General features: G+C 43.6%; 1 protein-coding gene across 4 annotated transcripts in view; it reads right to left on the reverse strand.

The window, feature by feature from the left end:
- The window catches only part of HEG1 (heart development protein with EGF like domains 1), an 84,098-nt gene extending 75,369 nt beyond the window's left edge, over positions 1 to 8,729 (reverse strand). The window contains exons 1-2 of one of the 4 annotated variants that reach the window (XM_085873936.1): positions 8,713 to 8,729; positions 6,872 to 6,998 (exon numbers count right to left, since the gene is read on the reverse strand). In XM_085873936.1, coding sequence (XP_085730062.1) covers positions 6,872 to 6,923 — 52 coding nt within the window. In that variant the 5' untranslated portion in view covers positions 6,924 to 6,998; positions 8,713 to 8,729. Of the gene's footprint in view, positions 1 to 1,668; positions 2,297 to 6,871; positions 7,013 to 8,712 lie in introns of those variants that run through there. The other 3 variants (XM_085873937.1, XM_085873934.1, XM_085873935.1) reach the window with 3 other exon arrangements.
- Between the last annotated feature and the right edge of the window lie 4,771 nt (positions 8,730 to 13,500).

The following is a 13,500-nucleotide window of genomic DNA, read 5'->3' on the forward strand; positions in this document are numbered from 1 at the left end:
TCTTTGAGGTACCACAGTTGACAGTGCATGTCAGAGCAGTCACTCTCCCAATAAGTCCAAAGAACTGTCCATAGAAGTCCGAGATAGAATTGTGAGGAAGCCTAGATCTGAGGAAAGGAATAAAACAATTTCAAGAGTGTTGAGAGTTCCCAAGAGCACAGTGAGCTCAATCATTAGGAAATAGAAAGAATATGGAGAAGAAGCAACTGGGCAAGAAGGACCTTGGTCAGAAAGGTGACAAAGAACCCTATGAATGACCATTCTGACAGAACTACAGAGTTCCTTCGCTGAGATGGGAGAACGTGCTGGAAGGACAACAATCTCTGCAGCACTTCATAAATCTCGGCTTTATGGGAGAGTGTCCAGACGGAAGCCACTCCTGAGAAAAAGGCACATGACAGCATGTCTGGAGTTTGCAAAAAAAGCACGTGAAAGACTGAGAGTACGAGGCAAAATATTCTGTGGTCTGATGAGACGAAAACTGAATTCTTTGGCCCGAATGCAAAGCGCTATATCTTGTGGAAACCCAGCATAACTCATCACCCATGTAACACCATCCCTACCGTGAAGCATGGTGGTGGCAGCATCATGCTATGGGGATGCTTTTCAGTGGCTGGGACTTGCAGAGAGAGAGGGAATAATGAATGGAGCCAAATGCAGGCAAATCCTTGAGAACCTGCTTCAGAGTGCAAAAGACCTTTGACTGCGGTGAAGATTTACGTTACAACAGGACAATGACCCCAAGTATGCAGCCAAAGCAATTCTGGAATGGCTTCAGAACAAGAAGTTGAAAGTTCTTAAGTGTCCCAGCCAAACCCCAGACATTTCTCCCATTGAGAATCTGTGGAAAGACTTGAAGATTGCTGTTCACCGACACTCCCCATCCAACTTGACAGAGCTAGAGCAAATCTGGAAGGAAGAATGGGAGGAAATCCCCAAATCCAGGTGTGCAAAGCTGATACAGACATACACAAGAAGGCTCGAAGCTGTAATGACTGCCATAGAGACTTTAACAAAGTATTGACTCGGGGTTGAATACTTAACACAAGACATTTCAGCTTTTCATTAATTTAATTAATGAGTAAAAATTTCGAAAAACCTGTTTTCACTTTGTCATTATAGGGTATTTTGTGTAAATCAGTGACAAAATATTTTAATTTAATCCATTTTAAATTCAGGCTGCAACAACAAAATGTGAAAAACTCAAGGGGTGTGAATACTTTTTGAAGGCACCATACATAGTAATTTTTGACATTGTATTTCATTTGGATACAGATATATATGCACATATATATATATATATATATATATATATATATATATATATATATATATATATATATACACACACAGTATATTCGTAAATGTGATGGGACTTCTAAATCCAATCAAGATACAAGAAAATTCAAATGAAAAAAATAGGGTAGGTAGAAGGTTTCGGGGGAGAGGGGGCGTGAATCTTTCCTTCAGTTACATTTATTGAGAAATAAACCACTTTATGATGTTATGAAGTTATCTGAGATGCCAGAAAATCCTAAAAAAAATTAAATTTCGTTTTCAGTCAAGCAAACTTTTCGATTTACTGACTTTAATAGATTGCTCCAATCATACATTTGCTGAGTTGTTATGTGTACAAAATTAATCAGCTTTATCTACTGTATGTATTACCTGTGGTTGGTGTGAGTGTCCAACTGTATGATGTAACCAAGCACGGCAGAGTTGGGGGAGGTTTGGTACCCTCTTGAGCTGAAGGAATGACTCTTTCAAGCACAGCAGTTCGTCCCCGGGTCGGTGAGATACTCAGAACATATGGAGTCACCCGAGCGGACCAAGTGATCCATTGAAACGAAGGTGTGACCGGCACAAAAGGTACAATCGTCGTGCTGGGGTCTCTCGTGCCACCGACCTCGTGGGACAACTCCACGGATCTCCGGAACCACACGCTACTGATCGCATGAGCCGTGGGAGAGAGTCGCACCGTTCCAGTTTGCTTCGCATTCGCAATATCTCCCATGAACACGATCATCACAACGATGACCCAGTAGAAATGCATTATCGGACACAGGGAACAATAGTTGAATCTGAGCAACTCACAAGCACGAGTTCAAATAGGTTGCAACCACTTGCACTTGATACAAGATTCTAAATATATCTGTCTCTGTTTTACTGGTCTCTGCCCTTCAAAGCTCTTTTCGGTTTTAAAGGTCCCCTTGGAGTCTGAGTAACCATGAACTCCATTTACTCGACTCAAAGCCACTGTTGTTCTTCCTTGCAATAGCCAACAACAATACGACCAGCCGGATCTTGTTTCTCCACCCTCCGAAACAGCATTTTCCTCCGCTAAGGTTGCACGAACATGGAAATGAACGATTTATTTTCCAGAAAGTTTCAAGAAAAATTAAGAGATTGATGCTTTAATTACTGGTTATCATAATATTCATTCATCGAAAGGCCATTGAAATGAAAGTTGAACAGTATGAAACAATTTCAGCCTCTAAGTTATTAGAAGTGGGAAAGAATTCTGATTCAATTCCCTTGTCCTTTCTCAGTTGTCCAACAATTGGGGGAACTCGCACACAGGAAAGAACCTTTATGTCCATCAGATTACACCATTACAAATGCATCTCAAACCCTGTACAAAGCGATAATATGGTGCCACTGGCCCGATAAATTAACACATACAATCTTCCAACATTGTCCTTTATTTTCTTTTTAAATATGTACAGTATATTTTTAATTATGAAAAACTATTTGGTGCACCATATGCACGTCTCAGCATTACCTACCCATCTACCACCCAATACAAGAACCTTGTCATGTTGCCGGTACACAATGACCGACTATTGTTGAAAGATACCATATGATCATGTTTAGCATCCACAACCTAAATGGAGAAGAATCAGCCAGCTTGACATCCCCATCCAACGGCACATTCCGAGATGGAGCGTACACTGCTGGCATTGGGAATCAAACTCGGAATGGGTTAAGCGATATAAACAAACATACTGCTACCAAAAGTTTAATAAGTAAACAAGACCGATTGATATTTCAAAACAATGGGCTAGCTCTTGCAATTTTGCAGATGCAGCTTCACAATTTATTTCAGCTTCAAACAAGTGCACGTCACATACACTGCTGTGAAGAATGCTGAGACTGGAAGCTGGATCAATTTTCAGAAAGTAGTTTGCTGCAATATGAAGATGTAAAAGGGTCGATAGGTCTACGATGTTGGCCAATTGGTGAGGATATGGGACTGGGATCCTGGAAGTTGGGGGTTCAGATCCAGCTGAAGGCAGAAAGTAGTGAAGAAGCATCTGGGTTCTAATCTTCAAGAAAACTCGTCACAAGAGACATACAGTACCAGGTCACTATTAAATTGTCAGCAAAACCCAGTTGCCTCATGAATGACTTTCAGAGTGGAGACAATTTGCATGCCTGCCATATGTGCTCTCATGGTCAACATGTGATGTGGTAAACTTCCACAATGAGGTTGACTCTTCATCCTTTCTCTTGTTACGGGAGGTCGTTTCCAAAATGAAATGACCAAAAATGACGTTTCCAAAATGACTGGGTGATCTACCCTTCTGGATTTTCCATTTAAAAAACATGAATGGCAGAAACCTTGCAGCCCAAATACATCAACAACCCAGGTCAAAGGTGAAGCAATATAGCTTGATGAATATACACATCACATTGTTTATGCCCCTCTCATGCCACTGTAAAGATTGTCCTCCACAGTTCTTATGATCAAAGCAAACCATGTTCTTATTTTCTTACTGCTCGAATGTTCAGGAAATGTTTTTTTCTCTTGGATAACAACCATTAATTGTATACTCTCATGCAGGTGGACTTCTTATTCTTCCTTTTCTTATTCTTCAATGGCAACAATTATTCCGACGTTCTTGTGGGGTTGGCCAGGGTAGGCTCGACCCAAGTCTTTCACTAACCAGCTGGCCAGGGCTGACGTTCGACTAAGACTAGGCAAGAATTTGGTCATAGTGCTGGTGATAGGTCATCTAATCTTTGTGAAGGACACCGTGGGATCTTTAATGTCCAGCAAATAATGCCAGTAGACAGGACGCCCGATTAAATGTCCATCCGATGGACAGCACACACATTGATGGATCGCCCTGCCTGTGAAACACCGGGCTGGGTCAGGATTCAAACCCAGGTTAAACAGCATAGAGGCAAGTGTGTGGACGGCTAGGCCATCCCACCAGCCACATGCAGGTGAAGGACTGATTTAGGAAATACAACTTGGGTTTCGTCCCTTGCACTGTCCTTACATGTAAAAATAAAAAAAAATAAAACCAAGGGTGGGGAGGGGGGGAGATGGATCGAAATCTTCAGATATCAGTACAACTTCGCACGTTATGAACATGTTGGAGGATCACAACAGCGCTAATCTACACTGCCCTTCTTCCTAAATGCTAACTATCTATGAACAGGCTAACAGCACAATAATTATTTATTCCTTGTATAATCCTTGTAGAAAACCTCAAACATTTCTCCAATCTTATTCCTGAACAAAATCGATGGAGTTGACCATCAAGCAATATACAGAATTTTGTTGAAGAATTGCTTAACACGTAGGGGAGGTGGTTATAGGTGAAGCTGGAGATGGCATGATAACTCAGCTGGTCGCATGCTCATCTCCAAGAAATGCACGAATGCACTAAAACAAAGTACTGCATCATTTCTGGATTTGTGGCTTTATAGTAGAAGCCATCCGAACCTCTAATTGTACTGGTTTGAGGGGTTGGGGCGTAGTACACAGGAGGTAAATTAAAGTTAAGAGTGTGGATATGAAACAGATGTAATGGGCCAAATGACCTCCACACAGTTAAGTTTCCTTGTAATGCAGATAAAAGACAAAAGTCCGTCTTTCAGCTGCTCCCGTTAGGGGTCGCCACAGCGGATAATCCGTTATGATCCGCATACTGATTTGGCACAGGTTTTACGCCGGATGCCCTTCCTGACTCAACCCTGGTCGCATGATAAAAGACAAAAGGTCAACACAAATTGAAATCAGACATTTCATCTCTGTTGCCAAATAGGCTTACTGTATCAGTTCCTCCAGCAAATGATACCAGGAAAAACCACATGGGAAGGGCATATACTCCATACGGCAGGTATACCATGCAATCATGTCACTGGCATCACAAGGAACATGGAAAGAAAATTTGAACAACTACTCCCTAAGTAGCACCTTTTCCTGCACACCACTCCTTTTCAGGCCACTTTGAGCAGGTTAAAAAAAACAAAACCCTAGAACAATATTGGCATTTCCTGCATGACCCCACAAAAGGAAATCTCCACCCTTCATTCAGATGGATCAGTCTCTTGATTCACTTCAAACCTCTTGGATTAGTACTTTCAACTTTTAATTTCAATTCAACAACTGTTGAAGAGAAGAATTAAACTTTAATCTCCCTCATTTCACTAGAATGTGACAACCCAGACATTGACGAGTACAATGTCTATTGTACGATAATATACATATATATATATATTTTTTTATATTTATATATACTATCCAGCATAATCGTAGGTCAGGCAGAAGGTAGTTTCGGGATCATATTCCACCATTAATGCACTTCAGATCATTGAAATGTTTTTATAAAGGAAAAAAAAACAAACTATCTCTAATGCATTTGAGTTTCTCTGATGTCTTCACAATTGATTGCAAGACCTTAAGATCTCTGCGGCTGTAAAGTGTAAAGTTTATTGATGTGTTATGTTTACCTGAGAACAAAATAATAATCTGAAATGTCACTTCACACACCGATTACTTACAATCAAAGAAAAAGAGCAATGGAAGAATGATGTGAAAGAAAACAAAGTACTGCATCAGTGACATCATTTCCTCTAAAATTAGCTTGATACTTACTAAAAATAATTAATTTGTACAATCTTTTTGGGGAAATTTTTAACTACATCATAAATGAAAAATTTTTTTTACTCTTCATGTATCAATTGCTGTAGAATGGCATTTCCAAAGCAATTTAATCAGTACAATTGATACCTTCGAAGGGCAAATGCACATTTTGCAAAATGAAATTACTCAAACGCAATTTGCTATAACAATTCACAACTTCGCTTTATTCATTCATACATTCATTCATTCATTCATACATACACATTTTCCATTACCAAAACAAATTTTCTACATTCTGCATGCATGTATAATACGAGTGTTCAAAATGTATGACAAACGAGATACAATAGTGCAAGACACATGAATGTTATGTACATATTTATTTCAATATTTTGAATTTAAAAGTATATTTGGGGAAGAAAATAGATAAATGTTTATATCTTTAAAAAAAAATTAATGAATACAAACCCCCATTTTAATTTTTATTACTTTTTTTTGGCATGTCTTGGAATATTATCTCAGTCATAGAACCTTTTGAAATATATATGCATAAATACAACACAATTACAAGATGAATGTACTTGCAATTGGTGTACACAGCCTGGGATATGTGTTGGGGGCACACAGTTTCCAGGCTGCTTCACATACAGGAAGTGGAAGGGTTCAACCGGATGAGACCCCATAGTGTGTTTTGGTTACGCCTAAAGTAGGCACGCATAACAGCTACAAATACCAAAATATATCCCCACTGGTGTGTGGAGGGGAGGTGGGGGGGGGGACTACAACACTGCACTCCAGAATCACATGAAGTTATCTACTATGAAGCAGATTTGGTTGTCACCACTTACAAAAACATTTTGTTGTAATATTGACATCAGTTCTTGGTTATGGTTGTGACTGCATGCAGGAAATCAGGGATAGAACTAAATAAATAAAGATAGTCTGTTGAGTAAGCAAGGTCTGGAAGGGTAGCCTAGAGGTATGCACACTCACCTCTAAGCTGTCGAGTCTGCGTTTGAATCTCGGCGCAGCTGCAAACTGTCATTCAGGTGTTTCTCAGGCAGGGTGATTCATCAATGTGCGCGCCATCCCTCAGATGGACATTAAATGGAGATCCCAGCTGCTGGCACACATTGGTAGATGTTAATGATACAAGTGTCCTTTGCAAAGAGTAGGTGAGCTATTCCCAGCACCATGACCAAATTCCTGCCCCAACCTTAGTCGAACGGCAGCCCTGGCCAGGCGGTTAGTGAAAGACCTGGGCCAAGCTTCCCCCAGCCAACCTCAAAAGAATGTGGGAATAATTATGGTCATCAAAGAAAAAAATTAATAAGTTGAGCCAGCTCGATCGCCAAAATATGCACACTCGCATTTGAGCTGTTAGCCTGGGTTTGAATGTCGACCCAGCTATAAAGTCACCCCATTGTTTCGCATGCAGGGTGACACATCAATCTTTCTGCCGTCCATTGCAAGAACTAAGCTGGACAAGCAGTCTGTCTGCAATGGTCATTGGTACAGGTGAAAGATCGCATGGTGTCTTTCATGAAGAATAGGTGAACTATGATCGAACAGAAAAAGTCATAAAACAGAAATAAAACTACAAGGGAAATCTTCAACATCACGACATTGCCAGATATACCTCCGCCCACATTATTACATACTTGTACCAAGTTTGATTTAAATCCCTGAACGCAAAGTCAAAATTTTAAATAATTCTGGCTGCCAGACCATGCATCCAATCAGGTTGAAATTTAAAACATACATTCTACATGACTACTAGATCATAACTTTGAAGTTTCACATCGATTGATGAAGCGATTCAAGAGAAAGAATTTTTTAATGATTTTTGTTCAAATAATTATGTCTGCCCAACACCCCAACCATGTGATCTATTAATTATTCGTGAACCCGTTGGTATTCCCAAGGCTTGGTGAACATGTGGGTGAGGTTTTCCCTCGATCTGTCAAAACGTTATGGAGGAGAAGATTTTTAAAGGTTTATTCTTCAAAAAAATCATAGCTGCCAAACCATGTGACCTATAACATCATAGGTGGAGAACGTTTTGTTCCTCATGGGTCGGTGGTCATACCTTTAAAGTTTCGCCTTGATCTGTTCAGCCATTTCGGAGAAAACTATTTTTGAAGGTTTTTATGTTAAACAAAAAAAATGGCTGCCGAACCACATATGACCAATGACATCATCAATTCCCCCCCCCCCCGCCCCCATATAAATTAAGCCAAGATGACCCTCAAAAATTTTCATACTGACCGGATAAAGCCTTCGAGGCATGCAATTATGACGTCATAATGAAGCTACCCATGACATCATCAAAAAAATTCACTCGTTTCCCATGAGGAGTACTTGCCATGTGCCAAGTTTCAATTTTTTCTGTGAAGCGCTTTCAGAGATAGAGGTCCAAATTTTTCCCTTTTTTCCAACATGGCTGCCACACCACACGATCAATGGTGTAATAATTATCATAAGAAACATTCTATACGAGTAGCCACACCAATGGTGAAAATTTCTTGTCAATCAGATAAGCAGTTGCAGAGAAAACAGAAAAAAGCATGGATGGACGTACGGACGTTCAGATGGACAGACAACCCGAAAACAGCGACTTCATCAGCGGAGGCATAATCATTTTTATACACATAGTCCGAGACCAATTATCATGAGATGTGATGGTCGTTTGATTGATTGATCCAAAACAAAATACGAGAGTCTTCCAACGTTGAGTTTCTTCAATAATTCAAACGACACACAGCAATGTGGGAACCACTTTCCACCCCCCCCCCCGACGTCCTTCTTTTAGAATATACTCACAAGGTACCCACCCTACGGGCGATCTTGTTCCAAGCATGCAACACGTTCTTCTGATGGATACACAACTGACAGCACTGTGTAGGCAAAAAAAAAAAAGCCCATGAAATTATGTGCATGAAGCAAAAACACATCTACTGCTTATAATTCAAAACACCTCAATGCACTGGTTAACGTGGAGAGAGGAATACTGGACAGTTCTGTAAATGGAGACTTGTATTACCCTCCCCTACCTGTGACATGATACACATTTACATGGAGAATTTGCGTCTCCTCCCCCCTCCCCACAAGACCACAGGAAAAGATAAAAACACCCCTACACACCAATTGGGGTCATGCTGATCCTATTTAGCAGGTCTGGATGTAATGGACCCACAACTGTAGGAGGAGCGCAACAAACACACAAACACAGGTCCGTGAATTATAGTGAAGATAAGGGAAACAAGTCTGGAGACGGCGATGGTTCACGAGCAATGTACACGGTTCGCATTTTTATCTTGCCAAAACGAAGTTTTTGCAAGATATGTTAGTCAGCTTGTATGTATTTTTTTTGTTGTTTTTTTTGTTTTGTTTTTTTGTTTGTCTGTAATCACGTATAAAAAATTCTGCAGAGCACAGTTATCATCGGAAATTTTTGTAACTTCGCATATCAGAGGCCTATAGAGGTCCCTTTCAGTGCACAAAATTTTGAAGGTCAAGGTCAAAGGTCAAGGTCACTTTGTCGCAAATCAGGGGAGTCGACGAAACCCTTATTTTTTGAGTAATTTTGATCGGATCGTCTTCAAACTTCATGGGAATATAGTTCATGGTCTGGTGCTCAGCTGATTAATTTTTGGTGGCGATTGGCCTTGACCTTCAAATGTTTTTTTTTTAATTTTTTTTGTTTTTTTCAGGTCAGTTTTCTTCTGTCAGGTCAGGTTCGATCTGTGACCTGCTACAGGTACCATGTAAACCTGTACTAACCTGTTCCATGGTCGGGTTGTCGGCGACTAAACCGTCTCCCCCACCAGGTTTTCTGGTGAGGAGGGTGTTTGGATATGGACACCCAGCAGGATTAAAAAGAAAACCTGTCAAAGGGCGGAGGAGCTCCTTGTGAGCCAACGGCCATCCATATCTAGTGCCCAACTGTGTCTGCGGACGTCCTCCTGCAGTTGGGTCACTTCTTATTAGGAGGTTGGTGGCAGGATTTGCACTCCGGCCACCGTAAAACGCTTCATTCCGCAAAACGCAAAAACGCAAAAAAATCTGAAAACCCACTCCGTGGGAGTACCTCCTGTGCAGCTTCCCTTCGCAGGGCAGCTCACCGGATGATGGGATTGGGGCAAAGCCTTCGGGACCCCCAATCTTTGATAGGAGGGAAACCACGGGGTAACATCCCTGGGTCAGATTGCGGGAGAGTGTGTCGGAGTGGTGCTGAGGTGTCGTCCACCAGACGGCGGTCTCCTTGGGTTAACCTGAGGCGGTCCCTTCGGGTGGGTGCCTGGAATGTCCTATCCCTAAGAGAGGATGATCACCTGTCTCTGTTATCATCTGAGCTCAAGCGTTTGGACATCGGGATTGCAGCTCTCTCTGAGGTTCGGAGACCGGATTGCGGCGAGATAATGGTGGGTGGTTACATCGACTATTGGTCTGGTCGCTCTGATGGTTACCACACCCAAGGAGTTGCTGTAGCTGTGTCCAATAAGCTGACCCCAATGATAATTGAGGTAACACCGGTCAACGAGCGTATTATGAGATTAAGGATTCGTCACTCCTTAGGTGTCATTTCCCTGGTCTCTGTTTATGCTCCGACTGAGGCGAGTGACCTCACCGTGAAGGATGCATTCTATGCCACACTCGAGTCTGTGGTTGATCAGTGCCCCAGACGAGATACACTTCTAGTCTTGGGGGATTTCAATGCATCGACTGGAACTGATAGGGATGGTTATGAGGTGTGTGTTGGTCCCCATGGGTCAGGAACTATGAACCAGAATGGCACTAAGTTCCTTGACTTTGCAAGAAGTCATGGACTTAGGGTGGCTGGTTCATGGTTTCAGCGCCCACAAGCTCATCGCTGGACTTGGTATTCCAACGCTGGCGGTGTGGCAAAGGAGATTGACCATGTCCTCATTGACGGTCGTTGGAGGATGATCCAGAACTGCAGGGTCGACCGGAGTGCTCAGTTCCTCAATACTGACCACAGGCTTGTTGTAGCAACTCTAAAGCTGCACCTTAAATCCTGGAGAATGGTACCATCCCAGCCGAGGCTGGATGTTGCCAAGCTCAGGGATGAGAGAGTAGCTGAGGAGTTTGCGAACAGGCTGAGTGGACACTTGGGGGGTCTGGGTGCTTTGGGGGGTCCTGAAGAGTTGTGGAGCGCCTTCAAGACCACCGTCCTTGATGTTGCCGGTGGATGCCTTGGAGCTCACCGCAGGGCAAAGAAGAATTTTGTCTCTCAAGGGACACTGGATACCATTGACCAGAGTCGCAGGGCCAGGCTGAATGGCAGAGCTGAGCTGTTCAGGGAGCTGAGGCGTAAAACTGTACGTGCACTGAGGGTGGACAAGGAGGCCTATGTGCGAGGAATCTGTGAGGGGGTAGAGCATCACCTGTGGACAGGTGATTCTCGTCCCGCTTACAGGGGAATTCGCGCATTACGTTCATCCAAGCCCATCCCTCGGAGCACTGCAGTTCGAGCAGAGAGTGGTAGGCTCTTGACAGAGGTGTCTGAAGTGAAGGCCCGCTGGGCCGGTTACTTTGAGCGGTTGTACCAGGCTGATCCCCCAACTGTCGAGTTGGACGTCAAGGGTGTTACAATCCCTGTTGCTGACCCTCGAATCAACTGTGGTCCACCTACGCTTGTGGAAACACGGGCTGCGGTGAACCAGTTGAAACGGGGCAAAGCTCCAGGGATCTGTGGCATCCATGCCGAACTTCTCAAGGCTGGTGGAAATGCTGCACTCGTGTCGTTGCATGCAGTTTTGTGCTCTGCCTGGAACACAGGCATCATCCCAACTGACTGGAAGAGGGGCCTTGTTGTCCCTCTCTGGAAAGGGAAGGGTGATCGCCAAGACTGCAACAACTACCGAGGGGTGACGCTGCTCTCAGTGCCGGGCAAGGTCTTTGCTCGGATAATTCTCGATAGGGTTCGCCACCATCTGCTTGAGCACCAGCGTCCAGAGCAGTCAGGCTTTACACCAAAGAGGTCAACGATTGACCGTATCCTTGCACTTCGTGTCCTCACCGAACGCAGTCGAGAGTTTCGGCAGGGGCTGCTTGCAGCCTATGTTGATCTCTGTAAAGCGTTCGATTCAGTGAATCGGGATGTCCTCTGGAGGATTCTTGGTCTTCGTGGGGTGCCACCAAAACTGATCGATCTGATGTCTGAACTCTACTCTGGTACTGAGAGTGCTGTGAAGTGTGGTGGTAACATCTCTGACTTATTTCCAGTTGTTACTGGAGTTCGTCAGGGATGTGTATTTGCCCCACACTTTTCAGCACTTGTATGGACTGGATTCTAGGGAGGATGTCGGAGAGATCAAGTTGCGGTGCGTCATTTGGGAATGTCAAGATCTCGGACCTTGACTTTGCAGATGATGCAGTCATCTTTGCGGAGACTTTAGACATCCTCTTGGGGGCCCTCGAGGTGCTGAATGAGGAGTTGGAGCCGTTGGGATTACGGGTTTCTTCGGTCAAAACTAAGATCCAGGCTTTCGGTGACATCTTGGATGCTGCTGTCCTGTCTGTGTCTGTTTGTGGTGAGGATGTTGAGGTCGTGGAGAGATTCACTTACCTTGGCAGTGATATTCACGTCTCTGCTGGCTGCGAGTCAGAGGTCAATAGACGTCTGGGTCGGGCCTGGGGAGTCATGGATTCACTGGATCATGGGGTGTGGTGCTGCCGGTACCTGTGCGGGAGGACGAAAGTCCGAGTCTTCAGGTCCTTAGTACTTCCAGTCTTGCTCTATGTGTGTGAGACTTGGACTCTGACCAAGGATCTGAGACGGAGAGTTAATTCCTTTGGTACCAGGTCTCTTCGGAGAATCCTTGGCTATCGCTGGTCGGATTTTGTGTCCAACGAACGGTTGCTGAGAGAGACTCGGATGAGATTTGTTCCCTGCATAGTCCGTGAGCATCAGTTGCGGCTGTATGGACATGTGGCTCGTTTTCCTGACTCTGATCCTGCTCACCAGATTCTCTCAGCAAGGGAGTCTCATGAGTGGAGGAGGCCAGTGGGTCGACCATGTGCCTCATGGTTGCAACAGGTTGACCATCATCTCAAGGAGATGGGGATGGGCCTGGCATCTGCCTGGGGGATGGCCAGACGGAGGCCCCTGGAGTACCGGCGGAAAGTGGACGCAGCGACGTGCTGTTCTGGCACATGCTCCCATACCTGACCTGTTTGGTCTGTAATCACGTATAAATCACTCTGCAGAGCACAGTTGTCATTGGAAATTTTTGTAGCTTCGCATATCAGAGGCCTATAGAGGTCCCTTTCAGCGCATAAAATTTTGAAGGTCAAGGTCAAAGGTCAAAGTCACTGTCGCAAATCAGGGGAGTCGACGAAACCCTTATTTTTGAGTAATTTTGATCGGATCGTCTTCAAACTTCATGGGAATATAGTTCATGGTCTGGCGCTCAGCTGATTAATTTTTGGTGGCGATTGGCCTTGACCTTCATGCGTAGCGCCTGAGGTCAAACATATTTGACCCCAAGGTCAAATTTTCAAGTTTTAGGAACCATATCATGTAGTACCTCAAATTGAACACCTTGATGAGTGCTTTCTCGGTATGTCAAGCTTGAGACATTATGACGTCATTTGGT

Source organism: Eptatretus burgeri, chromosome 3 (assembly GCF_056783735.1).
Source record: "Eptatretus burgeri isolate ZD-2024b chromosome 3, Ebu_testis_v1, whole genome shotgun sequence".
Classification (NCBI taxonomy): domain Eukaryota; kingdom Metazoa; phylum Chordata; class Myxini; order Myxiniformes; family Myxinidae; genus Eptatretus; species Eptatretus burgeri.